Source organism: Carcharodon carcharias, chromosome 10, assembly GCF_017639515.1.
Source record: "Carcharodon carcharias isolate sCarCar2 chromosome 10, sCarCar2.pri, whole genome shotgun sequence".
Taxonomy (NCBI): domain Eukaryota; kingdom Metazoa; phylum Chordata; class Chondrichthyes; order Lamniformes; family Lamnidae; genus Carcharodon; species Carcharodon carcharias.
Window position 1 is genome coordinate 150724827 of NC_054476.1, and position 24027 is coordinate 150748853.

Consider the following 24027-nt stretch of genomic DNA (forward strand, 5'->3'; position numbering starts at 1 on the left):
TCTGAACATTCTAATGCACCACCTTGTTTATGTATATTATTCAGCAATGGTGCTGGCTTGCCCTCTTTATAGTTCACGTTTCCACATGCCCATTTCATAGTTCCTAATTCCACATGAATTATTTTGTGCTAAGGGCACTTCTTCCGATAAGTCTTGATCCTAATGTAGTTTACAGGTTAATTATAGCTTTTTCAGTAGCAAATATGAGATTTCCTCCACCTATGGGATTCGATTCATGTTTTCAACTATTTAATTATCAGACATGGCACAGTTTGTAGCACTCTCCGGGTTTAAATCCCACGCCAGGTCCTGAGCACAAAAAAATCAAGGCTCTGGCATGCCAGTGAAGTACTGAAGGAGTGCTGACTGTTGGAGGTGCCGTTTATTTTGGATGACACATTAAACAAAGACCCCATCTGGCCTGCCAGGTGGATGTAAAAGATTCCATGATACTATTCAAAGAAGAGTCGGGGAGTTATCCCCGGTACCCTGGCCAATATTTATCCTTCCATCAATGTCACAAAAAAACAGATTATGTGATTCACACTGCTACTTATGGGAACTGTATGCAAATCACCTGTTGCGCTCCCTACATTACATTACTGTCTACACTTCAAAAGTACCTGGTTGGCTACAAAACACGTTGAGACACCTGGCAGTGAAAAGTGCTATATATAAATGCAAGCCTTTTGTTTGTAAACGGTGTGCAAGAATCGGGCAGCCTCCATTGAAAGTAGAATGCTAAGAAAATAAATCCCTGTACTCCTGTGTTATATAGGAGTGAAGCCAGCTATGATCAGTGCTCAATGTAGAGAATGTGACTTTCACTGTCATTCTCTGCTCCAGTTGGAATATTTTGCCAATAGTCTTTCTAAACTCTCTCAATAAGAGTGGCTAGTTGTGAGAGGTAAGAAGGGAGCTGGCATCTTTGGAAGTGTACATCCGTGGTTAGTGCTTTTGGAGAGAGAGGAAAAATATCCACCAACAGAATTGAAGGAAAAACAGGAAACCAGTTGACTCAAGAGTAGTTGGATGACATTGCTCTAACGTTTGTGTCATGTGACATTGAAAATATGTTTATTAATCTGAGAACATATTTCCATAGAGCTGTTGATTAAATGTTATACAGTTGATGCACATGAAAACCTTGCGTGGACGACACAGTGGTGATTCAGTAGTATCGGTCTTCAGCCTGATTTAGTTCCAAATAGTGGTACTATAAGCTCATCCTCATGGCCATAATACAGTAAAATTTTCATTATTTGGCATGCAAGGGGAATGGTTGGAGCCAGTTAATCAAAAATGCTGGTAAACGGAGAGTTCTATTTATCAACGGAATACAACACAATACTTGTAGTATGAACTAATATGCAAGTATTCAGGAGTAAAGAAAGAGCAGTATCGTTTTTACCTCTAATCTTCAACAGTGCATTAAAACATAAATGAAAGTATAAAATAATAAAGGTACGGGTTCCAGATAACTTTGTAATTGCTACTGGTTGGCAAGGTGATGAGTTGTGCTAGGGTAACACCTGAAATTCCAGTCAGTAGTGAATTCCAGTTAGTAGCGCTGGATAACACACAGTTTACTGTATATCTCAGTCAACCTGTTGGGGAGGTGGTAGAAGGTGAGAAGAAGGCAAAATATGGATTAATTATCCTAGATTGTAATATACAGTCCATCTGGCAGCTGACTTGTGGGCTTTAGCAGAAGCTTAGGAGCAGGTTGACTGCCCATAATTTAAACCAGTGGACTATAGCTGGGGATGCATAGCCAAAGAAAAAATGTGACAATATTTTGTTTTTGCTTTGTGGGACATATTTATATCTCAAAAAATGTTAAATTCCAGGCAGTGTTTGATACAAGATAATTTTCAAGGCTTTTTTTTTAAGATCTCTTTTCCCTGGACAGAGATCACCCGACTGATATCATTACAGAGCCAGATGACCAGAGAGTGCAGGGGAGTATATCTAGTGGAGTCTAGTACGAAGTTGGGAAAGAGTGAGGTTGTGAAAGAATACATGGATGAGAATTTCAAATTTGAGGAAGAGAGAGCTTATGAAAGGGCCTGGAGGATAAACATAAAAGCAGGCATGGTTTAAAGCATGAAGAAAGGCTAACCAGACTAATGCTGGAATGAAGCCCAGAGACGGTGAACACAAGTTTCAGTAGTTGGTGGAAGATGGTTTCAATACATGTGGAGGTGGTCAGTGTTGGAAATAAGGAGCCTTGGTGATAGTGGGAATACTGAATGTTCTCATAACATTTTAAAATTCAGGATTGTGGGCAAAGCTAGCAAGGCTGAATTTATTCTTTATTGTAAGTTATTGAGAAAGTGTTGATCGGCGTTCTTCACGAAATGTTGCGTTCCCTGTTTCCACAACGAAAATAGGTAAGGAATTTCAAGTTATTGAACCAGCACCTGCGAAAGAGTGGCTGCATATACCTAAGTCAGGATGCTGTATGATTGAGGGAAGCTTCATGATGTTCCTCCCACCTTCCTGTTTTTGTCCTTTTAAGTGGTTGAGGTTGTAGGGGAGGTGCTCTTGAAGTAACCTTGGTAAGTTGGTGCAATGCATCCTAAAAATTGTATGTACTGCAACCATGGTGTGCTATTAATTGAGGAGGGTGGATATTGAGTCCAGAGGCAGGTAGCCAGTCAGGTGAACTGCTTAGCCCTAAGCAGAATTGACTTACTTTTGCAGCTGCACCCATCAGGCAAATGGTGCGTATTGCATCACATACCTGATGAGAGTTCTAGACAATAAATAGTTTTGAGGTGTCAGGCGTTAAACTACTCATCAATGATGACCCAGTTTCTTCCCTACTGTACTGTCGCCTCAGCATTAGACTGGTCTATTTTAAACTCCTGGTCACTGGCAAACCCCAAGATTTTGATGGTTGAGGATTTCTCAGTAGTGATTCCATTGAAGTTTGGGGAAAGGTGATTGCCATTCCTCTTGCTTCAGATGATCCTATGTTCCTATGACTATAACCTGGCACCTGAGTGACACAGTTGTTACCTACTACTTGTCAGCTGCAGCTTGGATGTTGGCAAGGTCCTGCAGTAGGTTGCTGTGCTTTGGAGCAGTTACGAATGAAACTGAATACTGGAATTGTCAGCAAACAGCCCCATTCCTGAACTTATGATGGTGGGAAGGTCATTGATGAAATAGCTGAGGATGTTGGATCAAGGCTGCTTTCCTGAGGGACTCCTGACCTGCGATGATTGGCATCTGGCAGTCATCCTCCTTGGTTTCAGTTATGATTCCAACTACTGGAAGAATTTCCCTCTCACCTCCATTGAACTCCATTTTTCTGGAATTCTTCTGTGCCTAACTGAAGCTGGCTTAATATCTCTTGGACTTTGCAAACTTTATTTTTTGTTACTGTTTTCAGTATATTGATTTGTCTTCATGTATTTCAATACACCCAGCATCTGTTTTGGTTTATTTGTTGTCATTTTGTTCAAGAAGCATTGGTTCAGGTATTTTATTTATTTGTTTTTTCTTACACCTCCATTAGGGATTATGTGAATGGGAATTTAAATTGATGACACATTTGAAAAAGTTAAATAAATATACAAATGAATAATGTAGATGTACTGCATGTAGGTAATTGCTATGAATGGATTCTGTTTCAATATTTGGAAGAGCTTGGCACAATCTGCCATCTGACTAATCACGTGCATGCATGCTGCTGGGAGTGATATTTATAGTTGGTTGCCAGCTGCTGCTGTTGGTACTTCGCCCAGTTTTCAGTGTAAGGCTCTACTGCAAGCCATTAATGCTTGTGATCTGAAAAGAATGTGCTCTTGCTGTGCAAAAAGGCAAATATGACCAAGTTTCACAGCAAATTTAGCAGCACTTAATTTTACAACAGAGTCAAGTTATGTACCATGAACGTGATACAAATTTGAGCACTTGAGTTTTAAATGAGTTTGTTCTAGGAAAAGCAAACTTTCCCTATCCTTGGCCCAATCTGAAGACAGAGGAGAAAATGTAAGGATTCAGACTGTCCAGAGTAACAGTTGTTCTGGCTAACTATTTGAGATGCTTTAATATTAAACTATTCCACATTGTCTTTTGCACCTTTTTATCTTTGTCCAGTAGCAAGATTGGTTGATCAGCAGCTAGGGCAGGGCAATTGCATTGTTTTGCCTCTTTTCTCGTTCCTGTTTTGGTGCCCACCCTAGTGACAAGTGACATGGTTGAAGTTGAGGTATCATGGGGCACATCAACTTGCATTTCACCGCTCCATGGGTCAGCCCTGAGTTTTGACTATTTCTGAGACCGGATATCACCAAAGTCTGCATTTACTTACTGACTAAAGGAAATGGTATTGGCCAAAGTGGCAAGATTTGAATAGTTGCTAGTGGGGGAAAATAAATGGATAACCATACTTTAGAAGTTTGGTTTTGCAAATGCTGTTGAAAATATTTTATATGTATAAAAAGAACATTTTAACTAAAGTATTTTATCTTCAGATTCTACCATTCATTTTTGAGGATTAGGTGATCATAGTTCTCTACAGTTTATATTGACACTTTTGACTGAGTTCTGTAAAAGCAATGGCAGTCACATGGCAATTCTCATATAAACTGTTGGAGCACTTGACAACCTCAGATGGACACTGAGCAAGGGAAGGAAGAGAACAAAGAGTAGAGGAAATTGATTTTTAGAAGGGTTTTGAAGGCAGGAGGTGAAGTAGTTTTGGGAGAGAATTCCAGTGAGCAGACTGACAAAGATTGGCCTCTGATGATGGAATTAAAGGATTGGGAAATAAGCAGTAACGCATTCAGGGCCAAATGATGAGGCTAGGACATACAGATGGAGAGATTATCAACTTGCACTTTCAGCAGCCTGCCACACCAAAAGTAATAAATATAAATGTGCAAGGACGAGTTGAACTATAAACAGATGCCATGAGATGTTCTGACGTTATTGCTGATGCTAAAACTTAATTCCTTAAAAGTGCTTATAGAATTGGCATAAGAAATAAACAACTTTCACCATATCTGAAATACTTTCTCAGCTTAAGTAAGCTGCCTTTCTGTAGTATGCTTTCCCAAGCACCATGCTGTTTGGCAAGTCAGTATTTTTCTTCCCTTCAGATATGATTTATTTTTTTAAGAAGTCTCTAACTGAAGTTCATAATCGTATTCATTTTTTTCCATTCCAGGAGACTCCAAATTCTGTCCACTTAGTGATGGAGGTAAGCTTAAATTATACTTTTATTTATTCAGATATTGTTCATTCTGTATGATGGTACAGCATGTAGCGTGATGGAGTATTCATGTTTTTATAGTTACAGTTAGAGCTTTTTTTAATTGATAAAGCTTATAACTACAACCTCAGCGATCAATATACTGAATGGATATGAGTTATCCACTTGGATATGTTTGGCAACTTTGTTCTGGTTATCCAATTTTGTCATCTAAGATTATAACCATCTGATTAAGGGTTTTAAGGATTAACCAGCTGGTTGACCAATAGTTGTTGACATTGGTGGTTCTAAGATGATGTGCCTGTGTTGTTGTGGTATATATGAGAACCACATTGTATTGCCTGAGCAGAGGGAGAAACGGGAATCATTTCCATCCATGTTGCTGAGTTGTTGACCTCTACTGCATTGCAAGTACCTCCTGGCAGCAGGTACAGGAGTCAGAGGAGGGGAATCACTGTGTTGCCATTGCCTGATTCAGTAATATTGGCAGAGGTCTGGGAGCAACTCACCTACTTGCTCGTCTGACTGCAGATGGTTTTGCTGGGGGGGGAGAGAATAGATTCATATTGGTATGCAGGCTCAAACACCTTATTTCTGTAGTGACTAAGAAATATACCAATCCATTTTAAATAAGCAGAAACGACCAAGAACATCATGCAATAAATCAGGGATGGTTATCTTGGCATTTAGATGTAGATCTCATGTTTTACTCAAGTATGACTTTTGATAATTTCCAAGATCAGATTTGTTTTAATTGGCATGGTCAACAATTTTCCCACTAAGTGGCACAGCCTGATGGGTGTCATTGTGTGATTTTAAAAAACGTGTACAAGGTCACACAAAAACTTTTAAAGGAACCATGCACAACAACTACATTTTAAAGTGAACATTGTTCAATGCAAAAAGATTTTAAAGATATTTTCTAAACCTTTAAGCTGTTCTCACTCCTCCATGACTGTGCTGACATCTTCATTTGGGCAATCTTACTGCCTGAGTTTAGGGAAGTGCCAGGTGAAAGTTAACTAACTGACCAGTTTGTGCAGAGTTGCTAAAAACTGCTAACTTTAAGTTTTTTTGGATATCTTAATCTTGCTTTTATTTTATTATCCGAGTAATATGCTACCAATTGCAGTTGGTTTCCAGATATGCAGAACCTTTACAAGTTTTTGGCTCTCAGTATTTGTACTGTTGTAATATTTAATTGCACTGATACTTAACCTACGTTCAGCAGTGCTTTCTATTTGGAATTGCATTTTTATGCTTTAACTATTTGCTGAACTAAAGATATTCAAATACTGCCACCCAACATCATTACATTTGTCAGGGTAAGCTGGAAGTATAGCTTTGTTCTACCTTCACCTTTGGTCCATTACCTTGCATCATTCATATCTTTCATGAAGTACACTCATTTTTGCCACACAACTATGCTGTCTATTCTTCAGACCAAAGGACAGGGATGCAGCATGCTGAATATTTAGAGACTATATCACATGCAGAGCTTTGAGATAGTTTCTGGGTAAATGTGATCTGTGAAGTAAATGGGTAGTCTGTAATTATGCTCATTTTATTTTCTTGGGTAGATTCGGGAGATGATGCACAAAAAATGATTTCCTTTAATGAGGGACACTGTCCAATATACATGGTATTTTAATTTTAAGCTTGAACATATTGTGCTGATATTTTTTCCTTCCACTTCATAGTACTGCAATGGAGGTGACCTAGCAGATTATCTGCAAGGTAAGTTAAAATGTTCTTTATTACAGCTGATGCGAGATTTAGCTCTTAGAATTGGATATTGTTCAAAGGATTAGTATTCAAGATTCTGATGCACAAGTAACTGCTGACCTCATCAATATGAAAGGGGTCAAATTCAGCACTTCCCTACTTAAATACATCTGCTTGTATAATGAGACTTCAGAATTGTAAATTGAAAATTTGAAACCACAGGATATCAGTAACTTTGAAATTCTGTCATTTTCGGTTCACATATGCCTTTCCCATCTATATTGCACTTTAAGTTTGTTTGAAACATATTCTGTTCTCCCTGTCTTACTACTGGCAACAGGATTCAGCGCAGCTTAAAGTAAGCAGAGCTGCTTATGTTGGAACAATTCAAGTTGGAGTCAGTTGTTCACCATTGCATTGATCAGCTGCAATTTAAAGCACACGCATTGTTGGATTCTAATGTTTCAAGTGTCCAGCTAAATTTGCAGAATGGAAAGTATTTGCATTATTGTTCATGGTGCATAATTAATATTTACTCCACTTTATTACAGAGTTGGCAGTTCAGGGTATGATCTCTGCTACTGTAGCTTAAACTGAATCTGCAGCAAAACAGCCAGTGCAGAAATTTCATGAAATTAAGGGGATTGAGGAAAAGTTGAATACTCTGAAAATATTTGTATTGTAATTGTTTAACAGTAATTATTGTGCTGATGTATAATCTTAATGACCCAAAACATTTTGAGAAAGCCCATTTGGATTTCAATTGATTGAATTCTAGGTTGCGGTCAGAGTATTGGAAAAACTGGTACATAGAAAATGCCACAACAGTGGAATGCTTAAAGCTGAAATTAAGCCTCAGGGTAATTAATGCTTGACTTCCCACTTCTCCAGACCTTTAGCTGGAAAATAACATATTGTCTTCACTGGATGTATCTTGCTCTTTATAACTGATCTTGTGCTTTAAATCAGAAATTGATTTGATTACCTTGCATCAATATTGGAACTGAACGTCTTGTCATTCAGGATGGTGCATAATCAAAATGTTGCAATTGTGTTGTCGGGGGGGGGGGGGGCAAAGAAGTTTTTCATGCGAAAGTCTAATTTCAGAGAAGTAAAGATGTTCTTTCCATAACTTTGCAATTATATTGGTTGTCAGGAATGTTTTGATGTTTGGATCTGCCCAAATGTTCCTTGCAGAAGGGGAAACGGACCTCCTTAGTGTTGCCCTGCATGAAGTGCATTTCTTGTTGCAAATGAGCAGGATGCAACATTGTCAGTGAAACGCAGGAAACACTGAGCAGGGCAGGCAGCATTTATGAAGACAACAGAGAAGTTAACGTTTCCGATAGTGGAACCTTCGTCAAATCCATTGTGTGACAATGCACCCAAAGCATTAACACTGATCTTTGTATAGACTCAGACTGACCTGAGTGCTTCCAGCATTGCCTATTTTAATTTCAGTTTTCCTACATTTGCAACTTTTACTTTGAGATTGGTTCTTTTTAGTTGGTTTCAAAGATCTAGTTAACTGCTTACACAGGTAGAAATAGCATTCAGTCATATAGCCTCTGATATCAGAAGATTTTGTAAGAACATTATGCCCCAGATTTTGAAATAACCATATTTTTAAATTTTGAACAGCCAAAGGGACCCTTAGTGAAGACACCATTAGAGTCTTTCTCCAGCAGATCGCAGCTGCCATGCGAATCCTTCACAACAAAGGAATAATTCATCGGGATTTGAAACCACAGAATATTCTACTGTCTTATGTCAGCCGTAAAAAATCTAATATGAATGGCATACGTGTCAAAATAGGTAAAGCTAAGATTGTTGTTCTCTTTAGTAAAGTAATTCTTGTGCAGAGCATTACATAGAGATTGCATTGACCGCCCCCCCCATCCTTTTGAAAAGTTGGAGATTATACTGTCCTGCCACAAATGTTCCCATTAATCTGCATCCATCTCAAACTGCTGATTCTATCAGATTGTGGTATTTCCAATGAGGGAACAGCTCTTGCTCGACAATCTGATGTGGCAAAGGAACAAATAAGAATTAATAGCTTAAGCTGAATGGAGTTGCCTGAACTTTATGGCTAGAATTGCTAGAGTCGAGGGTCAAAAATGGATCACTTGCCACTGTGTGGACTCCCAGGCCTTTGGAAAAATCAGAGGACAGGATTAAATAGTATCTTACAATATGTCTCAAACATCTTGAAGCACTTCCCTGCTTTGAATTGCTGTGAAAGGAAGTGGACACTAGCAGCAGCTGATTGCTTCAGTTTGCCTCACTGCTCCTGGCCTATGTAAAAGGGAAAATAGGCAGGAATCCCACTCATGATTGGTATCCAGTGACTCTTGCTGGAAAGTGTGTGGGTGTCTGGTGACAGTAGAAGTGCTTGGCTATGATAGTTTAACAACTTTCCAACACTTGCTGTCCAGATTCTCACATGGCAAATTCTTCCTGGGCAAAAAACTGGCACTACAGGAGTCAGTCCCCAGTAAGGGTCAGGACCTTCAGGAGAGATGGGGAGATTTGTTTTATTGAAATAAATTACAAAATGACAACACATGCCTTGACATCTGATTTGGCAGTGGGTAATTCATGTGGCATAATGGATTTAATCTTGGACTGCTCTCTTGAGAAACTTGGCACAAGACTTTTATTTACTGCTGCACCACACATTCTCCTGGGAAGTTAGACCATAAGACATAGGAGCAGAAATTAGGCCATTCGACCCATCGAGTCTGCTCTGCCATTCAATCATGGCTGATAAGTTTCTCAACCCCATTCTCCCGCTTTCTCCCCGTAACCTTTGATCCCCTTACCAGTCAAGAACCTATCTATCTCGGTCTTAAATACACTCAGTGACCTGGCCTCCACAGCCTTCTGTGGTAATGAATTCCATAGATTCACCACTCTCTGGCTAAAGAAGTTTCTCCTCATCTCTGTTCTAAAAGGTCTTCCCTTTATTCTGAGGCTGTGCCCTTGGGTCCTAGTCTCTCCTACTAATGGAAACATCTTCCCCATGTCCACTCAATCCAGACCTTTCAGTATTCTGTAAGTTTCAATCAGATCCCCCCTCATCCTTCTAAACTCCATCATTTAAATACCCAGAGTCCTCAAACATTCCTTATATGTTAAGTCTTTCATTCCTGGGATCATTCTCCTGAACCTCCTCTGGACCCTCTCCAGGGACAGCACATCCTTCCTGAGATACGGGGCCCAAAATTGCTCACAATATTCTAAATGTGGTCTGACCAGAGCCTTGTAAAGCCTCAGCAGCCCATCCCTGCTTTTATATTCTAGTCCTCTCAAAATAAATGCCAACATTGCATTTGCCTTCCTAACTACCGACTCAACCTGCAAGTTAACCTTAAGAGAATCCTGGACTAGGACTCCCAAGTCCTTTTGCACTCCAGATTTCTGAATTCTCTCCCCATTTAGAAAATAGTCTATGCCTCTATTCTTCCTACCAAAGTGCATGACCTCTCACTTCCCCACGTTGTATTCCATCTGCCACTTCTTTGCCCATTCTCCTAACCTGTCCAAATCCTTCTGCAGCCTCCCCGCCTCCTCAATACTACCTGTCCCTCCACCTATCTTTGTATCATCTGTAAACTTAACCAGGATGCCCTCAGTTCCTTCATCTAGATCGTTAATGTATAAAGTGAAAAGTTGTGGTCCCAACACTGACCCCTGCGGAACTCCACTAGTCACCGGCTGCCATCCTGAGAAGGACCCCCTTATCCCCCACTCTCTGCCTCCTGCCAGACAGCCAGTCTTCTATCCATGCTAGTACCTTGCCTCTAACACCATGGGCTCTTATCTTACTGAGCAGCCTCCTGTGCGGCACCTTGTCAAAGGCCTTCTGGAAGTCCAAGTAGATAACATCCATTGGCTCTCCTTTGTCTAACCTACTCGTTACCTCCTCAAAGAATTCTAACAGGTTTGTCAGGCATGACCTCTCCTTGATGAAACCATGCTGACTTTGCCCGATTTTACCTTGCACTTCCAAGTATTCTGAAATCTCATTCTTAATAATGGACTCTAAAATCTTACCAACGGCCAAGGTCAGGCTAATCAGCCTGTAATTTCCTGTCTTTTGCCTCACTCCCTTCTTAAACAGGGGGGGTTACATTAGCGATTTTCCAGTCCTCTGGGACCCTCCCTGACTCGAGTGATTCCTGAAAGATCACCACTAACGCCTTCACTATCCCTTCAGCTATCTTCTTCAGAACTCTGGGGTGTAATCCATCTGGTCCAGGTGATTTATCCACCTTCAGACCTTTCAGTTTTCCTAGCACCTTCTCCTTGGTAATGGCCACCATACTCACCTCTGCCCCCCCGACTCTCTTGAACTTTGGGGATGTCACTTGTGTCTTCCACCGTGAAGACTGACGCAAAGTACCTATTCAGTTCCTCCGCCATTTCTTTGTTCCCCACTATTACTTCTCCAGCGTCATTTTCCAGTGGCCCAATGTCCACTTTTGCCTCTCTCTTACCCTTTATATATCTAAAAAAACTCTTGCAATCTTCTTTTATGTTACTAGCTAGTTTACCCTCATATTTAATCTTCTCCCTCCTTATTTCTTTTTTTAGTTGTCCTCTGTTGGCCTTTGCAGGCTTCCCAATCCCTTGGTTTCCCACTGCTCTTCGCCGTTGTTCCAAGAATTCTTATCTGGGCCAAGTAATTCCTGGTACAGATTATTTACAACTTTGTTGACAGGCAAGCATGACTGTGCTTGGGATATAAACAGAGGCATCACACTCATTAACCAGCAGCCACTGTCATACTTGGTTTATTGCAATTATTTGGTAAACAGAATAATTCAGTCCATACTGCATAAACCAAAATAAATACTCCAATGTAATTCCAGGATTTCAAATTAAACACAAGTTGCAGGTCACACATATCTTAAAACAACATCAGGACCAAAGAGTTTACGCTGTTGGGTTTTTTGTGTATTTTCATTATTTTAGATTCAGATTTTCAAAAGTTGTCTTTTATCTGGCTGACTGTATTGGCATTGTCCAGGAACACGTGACTGGTTTCTTAAAGAGCCAGTCAATTCCTGAATAGTTTGATTAATGCTCCTTAAAGGTACAATTTTGTTGATGCTGTCTGGTTTAAAAACAATTGCAAAGTTCTTTCATTAATATGCATTTTGTATATTTTTGATCATATACCTTATCCTTTTTTCATGTGCCAAGTAAATACGATGAACTGAACCGATGTGGAAAGTGCCCTTTTTCTCCAATAAAGTTTTAACCTTCCATCTTATATGTAGATTTGTTGTTTCATTCCAGTTTCTTGAATCTGGCCCTCTGCTGTTACTGAGAAGGTTTCATTACACTGCAGCTATGTTTTTTTAATTTACACCTTTATGATGGTGCTTTGCTTCAGTTACAACTGAGACACATCAAGAACCTTTACAGTATTCCCTGCTGCTTTAGTATTTTTCTCATTACTATTCACACTGCTTTTGTCTTTCCTGTGTACAAAATGACTCCTATATATGATTACATAGTAATTCACTGTAATTCATAGTGATTCACTTTTAGGAAGAGCTTTGCAATTTTTAGACATGATGAGAAGCTATATAATTAAACACATTTCCTTAGGTGTGTTTTCTTTAGTCAGATATTTCAATCAAATTATTGAAAGCATTTTTTTGCTATTCCCTTGCAGCTGACTTTGGATTTGCCCGGTATTTACAGAGTAATATGATGGCTGCCACTCTTTGTGGGTCCCCCATGTACATGGTGAGTGATGTATCAGCTTGTCTGCTAAGTGGGATGGAGATTGTTTCAAAAATGTTGCATATCATGTACAGCACTGTGTTTTTACAATTGAGTAATTATATGTACTTGTTCTTTCAATCTGTATTTGTATGGTACTACTTGTATATATTGTCTCTACTTGCCATCCACACTTCCAGATTGCAGGAAATTCAATTTGGTTAAACACAGGATGTTAAATTCCAGATTTGTGGCTCAAGCTATAGTAGATGGGAAGAGGCAAATTACTTACTTCCATCATACAGGGGACAATGCAAGTCTGAATCTCATCTCGGTGCCTGACTGTCTTCTTTCTTGATTAAAAAATGGTGTGGTGTATGTAGACACTTAGAGCAAGAGAATGAGGACGGATAAATATATAACCAACAAATTCAACTTGATCAGTAGAAATCCATTACAATGCTGCATTTTGACGGCATCTATCAGTTTTCCTTAGTGCCGTATTCTATCATATAATCTACTCTCCCTGGTGCAATTGTATAAGCTGTTTTACTGGGGTTATGATAGGGAGGAGGGGGAGGGAGAAACAGGAGTTGATGAGGTAAAATCTGTATGAAATTACTTTTGGGATTGTACTTGGACTTTTTGACTTGCCATTGTGTGCAGAGATTACCACATAGTTCAATTGGGCCTATGAGCTTAAATGTAAAATGAAGAACCAGAGGACACCAATTTAAGGTAAATGGCAAAAAATCCAAATGCAGCATGAAGGAAAGCCTTTCTTACGCAGTGAATGGTTCGGATTTGGGATGCATTGTCTGAGAGTGTGGTGGAGGCAGATTGAATTATGGCTTTCAAAAGGGAATTGGATAATTATCTGAACAGAATGGGGTGAATGGCCTCCTTCTGTGGAGTAACCATTCTGCTGGGACTGAGAATTACAGCAAGATATTCAGCAAGACATTTAAAAAAAAGACTTAATTGGCTCAGCATTAACCGCTTAACTGGGACTGAGGAAATTTGGAGATGGAGGGCAAATAGCTGGCGAGTGCTGTGGTGAGGATTGTGTTTTTGGGTTTGAATGTAACTTCTGAAGGAATTGTTTTAGTTGGGATTGTGCGTTTAAGGGATTTTGATATATCTGTTGCATTTATTTGTTTTTTTTCTCACCATTCCTGAAATTTGAAAGGGGGAGGGTGGGAGTCAGTGGCGAAGGGGGTTGGCATGTGCGGAACTGTGTGGCACAGTGGCACAGCACCACTGGCACACCTTGTGTTGATGTAAAATAGTTGTGTGGGAAATTGTTACCATTCTGTTCAAGCCATATCTGCTGTATAACCATGCATTATTTGTCTTCACTCATGTGTTGAGAGTTCTGCATGTTTTATTTATTATATTAGTGATAAAATAATTTGGAATTGTGAAAATGCACCACACATTTAAGAGAATTTGTGATTAACACTAGAATGAGGACTGCAGTAAGATGTAATGGCCTTTCCCTCCATTGTACTATTGATATTTCTTTTGTTTCAGGCACCTGAGGTCATCATGTCGCAACATTATGATGCCAAGGCAGACCTCTGGAGTATAGGCACTGTAATATTTCAGTGTCTTGTTGGCAAGCCTCCTTTCCAGGTAGATATTGAGAGAAAGATGCTTTTATAGGATGTACCTTTGAATCTCCTGAGAGTTTTTTTTCAAATGGTGTAGTAGTTTGTCTGAGGTGCTGGAGAAATCCTATTATCTGTCATGATAAAAAGGATCCCCTCCCATCAATTTGGGGTTAATGGATATCAGCTAATCAAGAGTACCCAAGTTTTACACTTGTACATATGGTACAGCAATATGGTAGGCATGGGTACAAAGACAAAAACACATTATGTAGCTTTGTGTATCTACATGAATAAACATGTAATGATGTGATACCTCACACAAGGCTTTGTCCTGTGAGAAACAAGTGTTTGCAGTGGGGGTGGTAGAGGTAAAATATGTTGAAACTCATCGTGTTAACATTACAGTTACCAAGTTGGTAGGTAAACAAGTTGATCTTAAATTTTTGGCAATCAACCTTACACATGGAGTTCATTAGCTGGGAATGTCTTAAAGGGATTGAGAGCAGGAATAATATTTTAATAGAGTCAGTACGCATGCTTATTTTAACCTTGATTTCTCAAATTTCCTCTTCCTTGAGAGCTTTTTCTTCTAAGATGAAAGCAGTTTATTCTAAAATCCATCTTAATTTTGAATCCTGGATAACTTGGATTGTGTGCGATACCTTTAGGAATGTACATGTCCACGATGGATAAATCCTTCAGGATCGGTTGGAAGAGTTGAATATTACTGCCAAGCCATGCAGACAAAAAAAGTAGAAACAGGGAATGATACTGTTTTTTATTTTCACACAGCTGCAGTATTAAGCTGATTAACATTCACCAGCTTATTATGACATCAGAATTAGGTCACGTTCACTGAACTAATGACTATAGCTATCTTTGCAATGTCAATGTTTTAGAATATAGAATTTGAAATATGTGGCATATTACTGAATGCTTACACCCACCAGGGCAATTTCTTAATGGTTATTGTTCTCTTGAGTAATTGAACCAGCATCTAATTTGCATTTGAAATGTCTTTCTGTTGTAGGCTAACAGTCCACAAGATTTAAGGCTCTTCTATGAGAAAAACAAGACTTTAGTGCCTAAGTGAGTGTCTACCTATTAAACCTTGGGTCAAATTTACTTCAGTTTCTTTTTAGGTATAGACGTTTTGTGGTCTTCCGTGAGGTGTAAAACTTTTCACAAGTGGGAATATGCCTATTGTGCATTATAGTTTCTGGAGAATGTGGCCATAATGCTTTACCACCTCCTGTTTCAATACTGCGATTGATAACAGCTTCTGTTATCAATTTTAGAAGGATTGTGTCTAGGACCGTTACACAGTTTATGGAATTCAGTCTGAATTGTCAAAAGTGAAAGATTGTATTTCAAGAAGGGAATTTTTGGTGACCATATTTTGAGATTTCTGCTGTTACTTTTGTTTTGAGATCTAGTTCAGCACTGTGAAATGAATTTGGGATTACACACTGCTTATTCCATGTGAGGAGGATTGTACCACCGCTTTGTCATTGCATTATTATTTTAAGCAACTTATTTCTTTGAAATTGGCTAGAGTGTTGGAGCTAAGAAATTGGACACTTCCATTTTGGACATTATGGCATCACAGAGCACTAATGTATCTGTCATAGCACTTGTTGCACACAGAGTGAAAACCCTCTGTACAGCTTCAATAACATGCTCCAACTCTGATTTGAGAAGCTGAATTTTTCCTACTTTCCACATCATCCGCCCTTAAGCTTAAGATATTTCCAGACTAGCTTGGTAATTTGAACCAAATTGTAGACAGTTCTGTGCTGTAGAGCCAGCCTTCCCATGTGGAATCTACAGAAAACCATTAATGCCAAGAGCAGAAGCCCCAGTCCCATAGGCCTATGCTGACTGCTTTGAGTAGGAGATTATTGCATGATTTCATGTGCTGATGTTATTACTAAGAAATGTGTGCTTGGTAAATGTGGGAAGAACAGAACTTTACAATTATTGACAGGGCAAATGGGCCAATGAATATAGTGCAAGCCCATGTAGTGTGATGACAGCATTACTTTTCCTGACTCAAATGTTAAAGCACAAAATGCTTAATTTTATTATTTGGTCTTGCAATACTGCTTCCCTTTACTTTCTACTGGTGATGGTGATTTTTCTATTAAACAGCATCCCAAGTGAAACTTCTAGTCACCTGGGTGGCCTATTGCTTGGTTTGCTTCAGAGAAACCAGAAGGACAGAATGGATTTTGGTGAGTTTCTTGTTTTAGTTCCCTTACTTCATATCCTCTAATAAGTTTTAGACCTAACTGATTTCAATCATTCAGTTCCTTGCTGTAGTTACCTTTAACCGCTTTGCCTCAGTTCATCTGTTGCTGAATTGCTCATCCATGCCTTTGTTTTTTTTGTAAATTTGACTATTCCAAAGGTCCCCTGGCTGGTCTTGCACTCTCTGTAAACTTGAACTCATTGAACTCATCCAAAATACTGCTGCCCATATCCTAACTCTCACAAAATCCCGTTCACTGATCATCCCTTTGTCTGCTGGCCTACATTGGCCTCTGGTCCAGCAATGCTTCAATTTTTAAAATTCTCACGCTTGGTTTCAGATTGCTCCATGGGCTTCACCCCTTCTACATTTGTGATCTCCTCTAGCTCTACAACCCTCCGTGATCTCTGCGCTCCTCCAATTCTGATCTCTTGTGCATCCCTAATAGTCATTGCTCCAGATTGGCAGTGTGCCTTCAGCTGCCTAGGCCCTAAGGAATTCCCTTCTAAATTTCTCTGCCTCTTCTCCAGCATCCTTTTAAGATGCTCCTTAAACCCTGCAGAGAGGAGCACAGTTAACGTTTCGAGTCCGAATAACCCTTCAACAGAACTAAGTAAAAATAGAGGAGAGGTGAAATATAAGCTGCTTTAAGTTGGGGTGGGGCAAGTAGAGCTGGATAGAGGGCCAGTGATAGGTGGAGATAACCAAAAGATGTCACAGACAAAAGGACAAAGAGGTGTTGAAGCTGGTTATATTATCTAAAGAATGTGCTAATTAATGGTAGAACCTTCACACCACCCCACCCCCACTAGGGCTATATGTACCTTGCTTCTCCTGCTTTCTACCCTTAATTAGCACATTCTTTAGATAATATCACCACCTTCAATACCTCTTTGTCCTTTTGTCTCTGACATCTTTTGGTTATCTCCACCTATCACTGGCCCTCTATCCAGCTCTACTTGTCCCACCCTCCCCTTAAACCAACTTATATTTCACCTCTCTTCTATTTTTACTTAGTCTGTTGAAGGATCATTCGGACTCGAAACGTTAACTGTGCTCCTTTCCGCAGATACTGCCAGACCTGCTGAGTTTTTCCAGGTATTTTTGTTTTTGTTTTGGATTTCCAGCATCCGCAGTTTTTTGCTTTTTTTCTCCTTAAACCCTACCTGTTTGACTAAACTTTTGGTCACTTGCCCTAACAGTAACAACTTTAATTTATGGAATCAATTTATCATAGTAGCACTTCCTAAGGTGCTTCACAGGGGCTTTATGAAAGAAAATTTAACACCAAGCCACATGAGGCATTGGGACAGGTGAACAAAACCTTGAACAAAGGCAGGTTTTAAGGAGTGTCTTCATGGAGGCTGGAACACCTTTGGATGTTAAAGGCATGATATAGATGCAAGTCATTGTATTATGTTAATATTGTGTGATACATTGTTAAATTAGAGTTCCTTGTGATATACATATTTATTGCAAAGGAGCATAGTTTTCTGCCCACATCCAGAATTTTCTTCACCACTTTTGAGGTAGGAAAGGCCCATCCAAAAATGGCATTATTGCATTACTACTACAATCTGCTTACAGGCCTACTTGGACAATGCAAAGGAGCCCACCCACACAAGTATAATATCACATTCCGTGAGAAGCTGACTCTGGTTGACAAAGTAATCCTCTAGGGGAAGTCTAATGTCTGCCAATACAGGATCTCATACACATGTTGTTAATTGAGTCTAATTTTGTAGTTCACATGGGTGTTCTGCGATTTCTGTACAGTCGAAATTAACAGTATACTTTGAACTATACACTTTAATCCCAGTTAACAGTTTGATTTGCCTCCAGTCACCAGTTGTGTTATAAATGATACTGTGGATATACATTTGTGTACAATAAGAGTCCCAAATGTGGAGTTTAAAATGCAATGTTTCACTGGAAAGTAAACATTTTCACAATACCTTTTGAGGCAAATGACTAATATATTTGTAGCTTGTAATATTTGTTCACTGAAATCTTGGTCATAGGATTTAGATGCAGCTCTAAACCACCAGGAACTTCAGAGAATAAAACAAACTGAATTTTTGTTTTTCAGAAACATTCTTTAACCATCCTTTCATGGATCAAACATTGTCAGTCAAAAAATGTAAGTCATTGGTTTTGTTTTATTATAATTTGTTAGTGGTCTTTACTAAATTGTGGGCTGCAAACACCCTTTTAGTTTGGTTTATAAGGGAGATAAAGCTAACAATTAATGTCTCTCTTCATAAATTCTGTTTGGGCAATGCAGAGAGAAATTTTGCTTCAACCAGTTTATTACCTATCTCTCAAAGCAACTGACTTTAATTAGCCAATCACTCCCTTGAGGTAGATAATGTCTGCCAGAACATTTGTTTATACTCGGGTTCTTATTTGAGTCCAATGTTCACATGGATGTTCTTTCAATATCTTTCAATGGAAATTAATAACTTGTATTGATTGAACATCATACTTCATCTCAATTGGCTGTTGAGTTTAATCTAGCTCACTGTGTTGGAAATAGTAGTATGTATTTTCTCTGCCACAACCCCTCCCTATTTTCCTCAAAATATTTCTTTAATCTGTTTTTGCATCCAGTTGCACAAATCATAACATTGTACCTCCCATGTTGCATGCCCATCAGCCATGATGAATAGCAGCCACACAAAGGCAGTCTTGTCCACGTGGTCTCCAGAGTATTTTGTGAGAAGCTTTTTTGTGGAGGATGTGGTTTGGAAGAAAGGAGGTAGATGCAATTTGTATGCATTTTATATATGCTAGTGACCACCTGCAGTTCATTTGTTTTGCATGTTTTGCATGAGGGAGCATCATGAAGGATATTTGGGCCTTTGCCAATTTGTTGTTGTCTATTGGTTTCCTCTTCCTGTTGACTGTCATTGTATATTTCAATGGTGGCAACAACCGTTTTTAAAAAAAAAAAGCTTTCACTGGCTTAAGCCATTCTTTTAAGCTGAATTTTGAGTTAATAAAATTATGTATTAGTTGACACATTCATATCGACACTTAAAATTGTATTGCTGGAAAAGAGATTTTTTGTTGAAGCTTTTTGTCTTGGATTCATCAGGGCAATTCACAAGAAAATACCAATGCCAGGGGAAACAACATATTTATACTGTATGAGAAGAGAGTGCTGATTGGTTGGGAAGTGCACTCTCATTGGTAAAAGTGTTGCCATGGAGAATACACCAGTTGATGGTGACTGACAGTTAACTGCCAAACATTGTTTGGAATTTAAATCAGGCAGCTTGACTGTAGCCAAGACGTTGTCTGGGGAATCAACCAGTGAATGGCTGTCACTTGTTTAACTGAAATAGGTGCACCGTGTGTACATGTTCTTTCTGCCTGCAAAGAACAGAATCTTGTGTATTAATATATATAGCTTTCGGTACATGCAAATGCGTCACACTGCGAGCTCAACTGACAACTGCAAATTAATTGTCAACGTAATTCTTAACACAGGATTATTTAGCAAATGTTGTCCAATTGCAGAATCGCACCGAATGTTGGACACTGTGTTTTGAGTTTTGCAAGCAGGGGCTCGTTGGATACGGTCTGTGGTAAACAGCGGCTGGGACGTGCTGTTTGATATGATCCGCCAGCCTTTGGAATATATGGCCTACATACCTAGCATCATACTGGCATTGAAATTCATGTACCACATTACTCATTTGTGTAATGGGCAGAACGTCTTTTTGGCTTGACAACAGCATCCTGTTAGTGGCAAATACCAATTGTGTTTCTACTGCATAGCAGCGTGAAACAGCTAGCGTCACCTGTTGCTCAAATGTTTGATATAGATTACCCTGGAAAGGCAAGGTGAGGGACTGGACACTTTTCAGGGTTGAAAGTGATGGCCTTGAGCCAGTTCATGAGTTTGTGTGATATATATGCCTCTACTGATGAGAGTCCACTAGCCAACCAGTCAGCACTCTCTTATACATTATAAATATGTTGTTTCCCCGACAATGGTATTTTCTTGCAAATTGTCTTGCTGAGTACAAAACGAAAGGCTTTGACAAAAATGTCTCTTTTTTCAGCAATGCTTAAGGTCTGTACTACGAAACAACTACCTAAAACTGTATTGCACTTGAAAGTTATTCTCCCAAATGAGCATACTTATTAGCAGTCCCTAGAGCCTGAAGGCAGTTGAACATCCATTTAGGACTGAGATGAGGAGAAACCTCTTCACTCAGAGGGTGGTGAACCTGTGGAATTCTCTATAACAGAAGACTGTGGTTACCAAGTCCCTGAATATATTTAAGAAGGAAATAGATAGATTTCTAGACTCTAAAGGTGTCAAGGAGTATGAAGGGAGAGTGGGAGTATGGCGTTGAGATAGAGGATCAGCCATGATCATATTGAATGGCGGAGCAGGCTCGAAGAGCCGAATGACTTACTCGTGTTCCTATTTTCTATGTTTCTATGTAAATTAGCACAAGAAAGCTAAAAGTTTTAAACTGTTTTCGTTTAAGCTTCGCTCTAACACTTTACACAATGGCATCAATGGAAATGGAAACATGATATTATGGAAATTGCCCTTTCAGTGTTTCTATTCTGCCCCTTCATCATGCTCTGTTTAAATCAGGACATGGTTGAATGATAGGGAGCATGCTTGAAATACATTTGATCAATTAAATTGGATGCTTTAATGCAAAGCCATAATGAAATATGGTACTTAGACATAATGATTGGAACAATTATATCTGCAGCATGCCCTGTGCCTGTACCCACGTGCCCTGGTTCCGTTTCTGGTAGCTCTTGTGGCAGCTCTCCATCTTGTCATTTTGCCTCTCCTCCTGTAAGTAGTCTATTTTATTGATGCATTATTTATTCCACATAACATCTGATTAAAATTCTGCCATTGATGTTGAATGATGAATTAATCTGACTGTCACTAGTTTCATTAATTGATAATTATTGATAAGTGAACGATTTGAAACTGCTGTAAAGGCTTAGTACTTTCAGATCATTTATATTTCCCATATATACTTGAATGATGGTCGATCTCGTGGATAAGTCGATCCTAACCTTTAGTCAAAAAATCTAAACTCTTTGTGCTTCCTACCTGGTCACTGCTGAAGTCAAACTTGCTTGTAGAATCATAAGGTAGAATACCACTGATGGTGACTGTTCAGCTCCTCGTGTCTGTGCACATCATCATCTGATGTCAAGGCTACCACCTCACTGGTGTGCGCTGCGTTCCTGCCAATCCCGTCTCTTAATATGGCACCATGGTATCAAGAAGGAAAACGGTAGATACATAGCCCAGTTCAAACTTAGTTGTTGAGGTTGCAGAGCAGCTAGGAAATTGTTCAGCAGCTAGAAAATTTAAGGTATTGGGGAAGAATGTTAGAGATTGGAAGCTCTGTACGCAGTTTGCGAGGGTGCCTAAGAATAAATATGCAGATGGAGAAAAGCCTAGATGTGGCCACAGTTAAAAGATGAGTTGCAAAATATGCCAGTGAAAATAGTTGGAATGGACTGTTGTTTCTCAAGGATCTGTCCAAATCTTCTACCTGAAACAAGCATTTCTTATGTTCTTTTTTGAGGTAGAAGATCAGCCATCTGTCTGCACTGCAACAGAACACCAAGATTTCAGTGTCTCGTAGCAGAACTTGATGATAGGCTTATCGTTCTTCAGTGGTTTATAATCAAACATTGACAGAAGAATGGATACAGATTGGCCTGTATTGGGAACATGGATAAGACTCTCAAATTTTGACTTGTCAGCTAGTAAAATGATGAGGAAAGTTGGAGAGAAAACTGTTAGTGAAGACAACTGGCCACGAAAAGAGTGGATTTGCCATTGTGCTGTTGCGTAGGCCCGATTGGACAAAACTTAAACCAATGGTGATATTCAAGAGAAAACCCTTCCCAAAACAGCAATTCCCAAAAGGAGTAGTTGTCTATGTTCATGATAAATGATGAATGGATGAAGGTGACTCAGGAATATGGTCGAGGAAATTTTGGAGTTTCCAACCAGGAGGATTATGTAAAGATAAAGGCCCTGGGATATGTTCAGATCACACCTTGTTGATGATATTGCTGAAGCTAGGTTGCAAAACGGTGATAGTGCTGTCCTGGTGCTCTAACCAGCCTTTTTCAAACGTTGGATGTCTCTCTAAACTAGCCCTTCAAGGGTAACATAAAAAAAAAGTGGAATGACTGGATGATCGGAGGAGAAGACATTCGCTAAGGGAGCCAGCATCTGGGCTCTGATGTTGGCAGTCCTGTGACTGGGTTGTAGAGGCCTGGGAGGAGAATGCTGCTGATCACTCGGCATGGCGCCACCTGGTCCAACAAGGCACAAGCCACTTCAAGGCTCAATGAGGCAGAATGGTAGCAGCAGAGGAAGGAGAAGGAAGCCAACCTGGCCTGTGATTTCCACTCCCCTGCGTAACAACGTGCCTCCACTGCAGAAGGACATGCGGATCCAGAACCTGGCCACTCAGTCATCTGAAGTCTCACTGAGCCTGATGGACGTCATCCTCGATTCTGATGGACCGTGGACGACGACCGGCTCCGATGATGATAATCCTGTGAATGGGCCGTAGAGGTCTGGGATGAAATCAGAATGGAAATTGGGACAAAATCAGAATGGAAATTGTCACCAAATCATTCAAGAAATATGGGATATCCAATGCACTTGATAGCACAGAAGATGATTATTTGTGGAATGATGTGGCTAATGATGATGTGATTCCTGATGATGTTGATGATCCATCTGATGATGCCATTCAAGAAGCAGATTGAGACACTTTATTAGGTTCTGAAAATGGGAAGGACAGTGATTTTTATACAAATTCAGTACATGCTCTGCTGTAAAGTAGTATTCTTTTCAGTGCTATGAAAAAACAGTGAAATTGTATAAATTTGTATTTTTTTAATTCATTCATGGGATGTGGGCATCGCTGGTTGGGCCAGCATTTATTGCCAATCCCTAATTGCCCGTCTTGCATTTAAGAGTCAACCACATTGCTGTGGGTCTGGAGTCATATATAGGCCAGACCAAGTAAGGACATCAGGTTTCCTTCCCTAAAGGACATTAGTGAACCAGATGGGTTTTTTGCAACAATCAGCAATGGTTTCATGGTCATCATCAGACTTTTAATTCCAAATTTTTATTGAGTTCAAATTTCACCATCTGGATGGGAGTCGAACCCGGGTCCCCAGAACGTTACCCTGTGTCTCTAGAATACTAGTTCAGTGTCAAAATCACTTTGCCACCGCCTCCCCTCCAGGAGCTTTTGCCTTTGAATTTGATGAATTTAATGTACTGAAATCGATGTCTGTCTCCAGGGAGCTTATTATTTATAAATAAAAATACTTTTTGGCTCCTTTTGCACTACTTTTGGAGGTGGAGTTGACGGGAACAGTCACAGACCTGGCAACTCTGCAATAGTGAGACAATGGGAGAGGGTGGATTTCAACCCCTCGCA

The 24027-nt window shown here is 39.6% G+C and overlaps 1 protein-coding gene across 2 annotated transcripts in view; it reads left to right on the forward strand.

Annotated features, from left to right (window-relative positions):
- Positions 1-24027, forward strand: part of ulk2 (unc-51 like autophagy activating kinase 2) — a 106748-nt gene that overhangs the window by 42376 nt on the left and 40345 nt on the right. The window contains exons 4-12 of one of the 2 annotated variants that reach the window (XM_041198091.1): positions 5183-5215; positions 6928-6964; positions 8594-8767; positions 12642-12715; positions 14225-14326; positions 15335-15393; positions 16456-16538; positions 18645-18695; positions 21298-21386. In XM_041198091.1, the coding sequence (XP_041054025.1) occupies positions 5183-5215; positions 6928-6964; positions 8594-8767; positions 12642-12715; positions 14225-14326; positions 15335-15393; positions 16456-16538; positions 18645-18695; positions 21298-21386 (702 nt within the window). Of the gene's footprint in view, positions 1-5182; positions 5216-6927; positions 6965-7769; positions 7813-8593; positions 8768-12641; positions 12716-14224; positions 14327-15334; positions 15394-16455; positions 16539-18644; positions 18696-21297; positions 21387-24027 lie in introns of those variants that run through there. The other variant, XM_041198092.1, reaches the window with a different exon arrangement.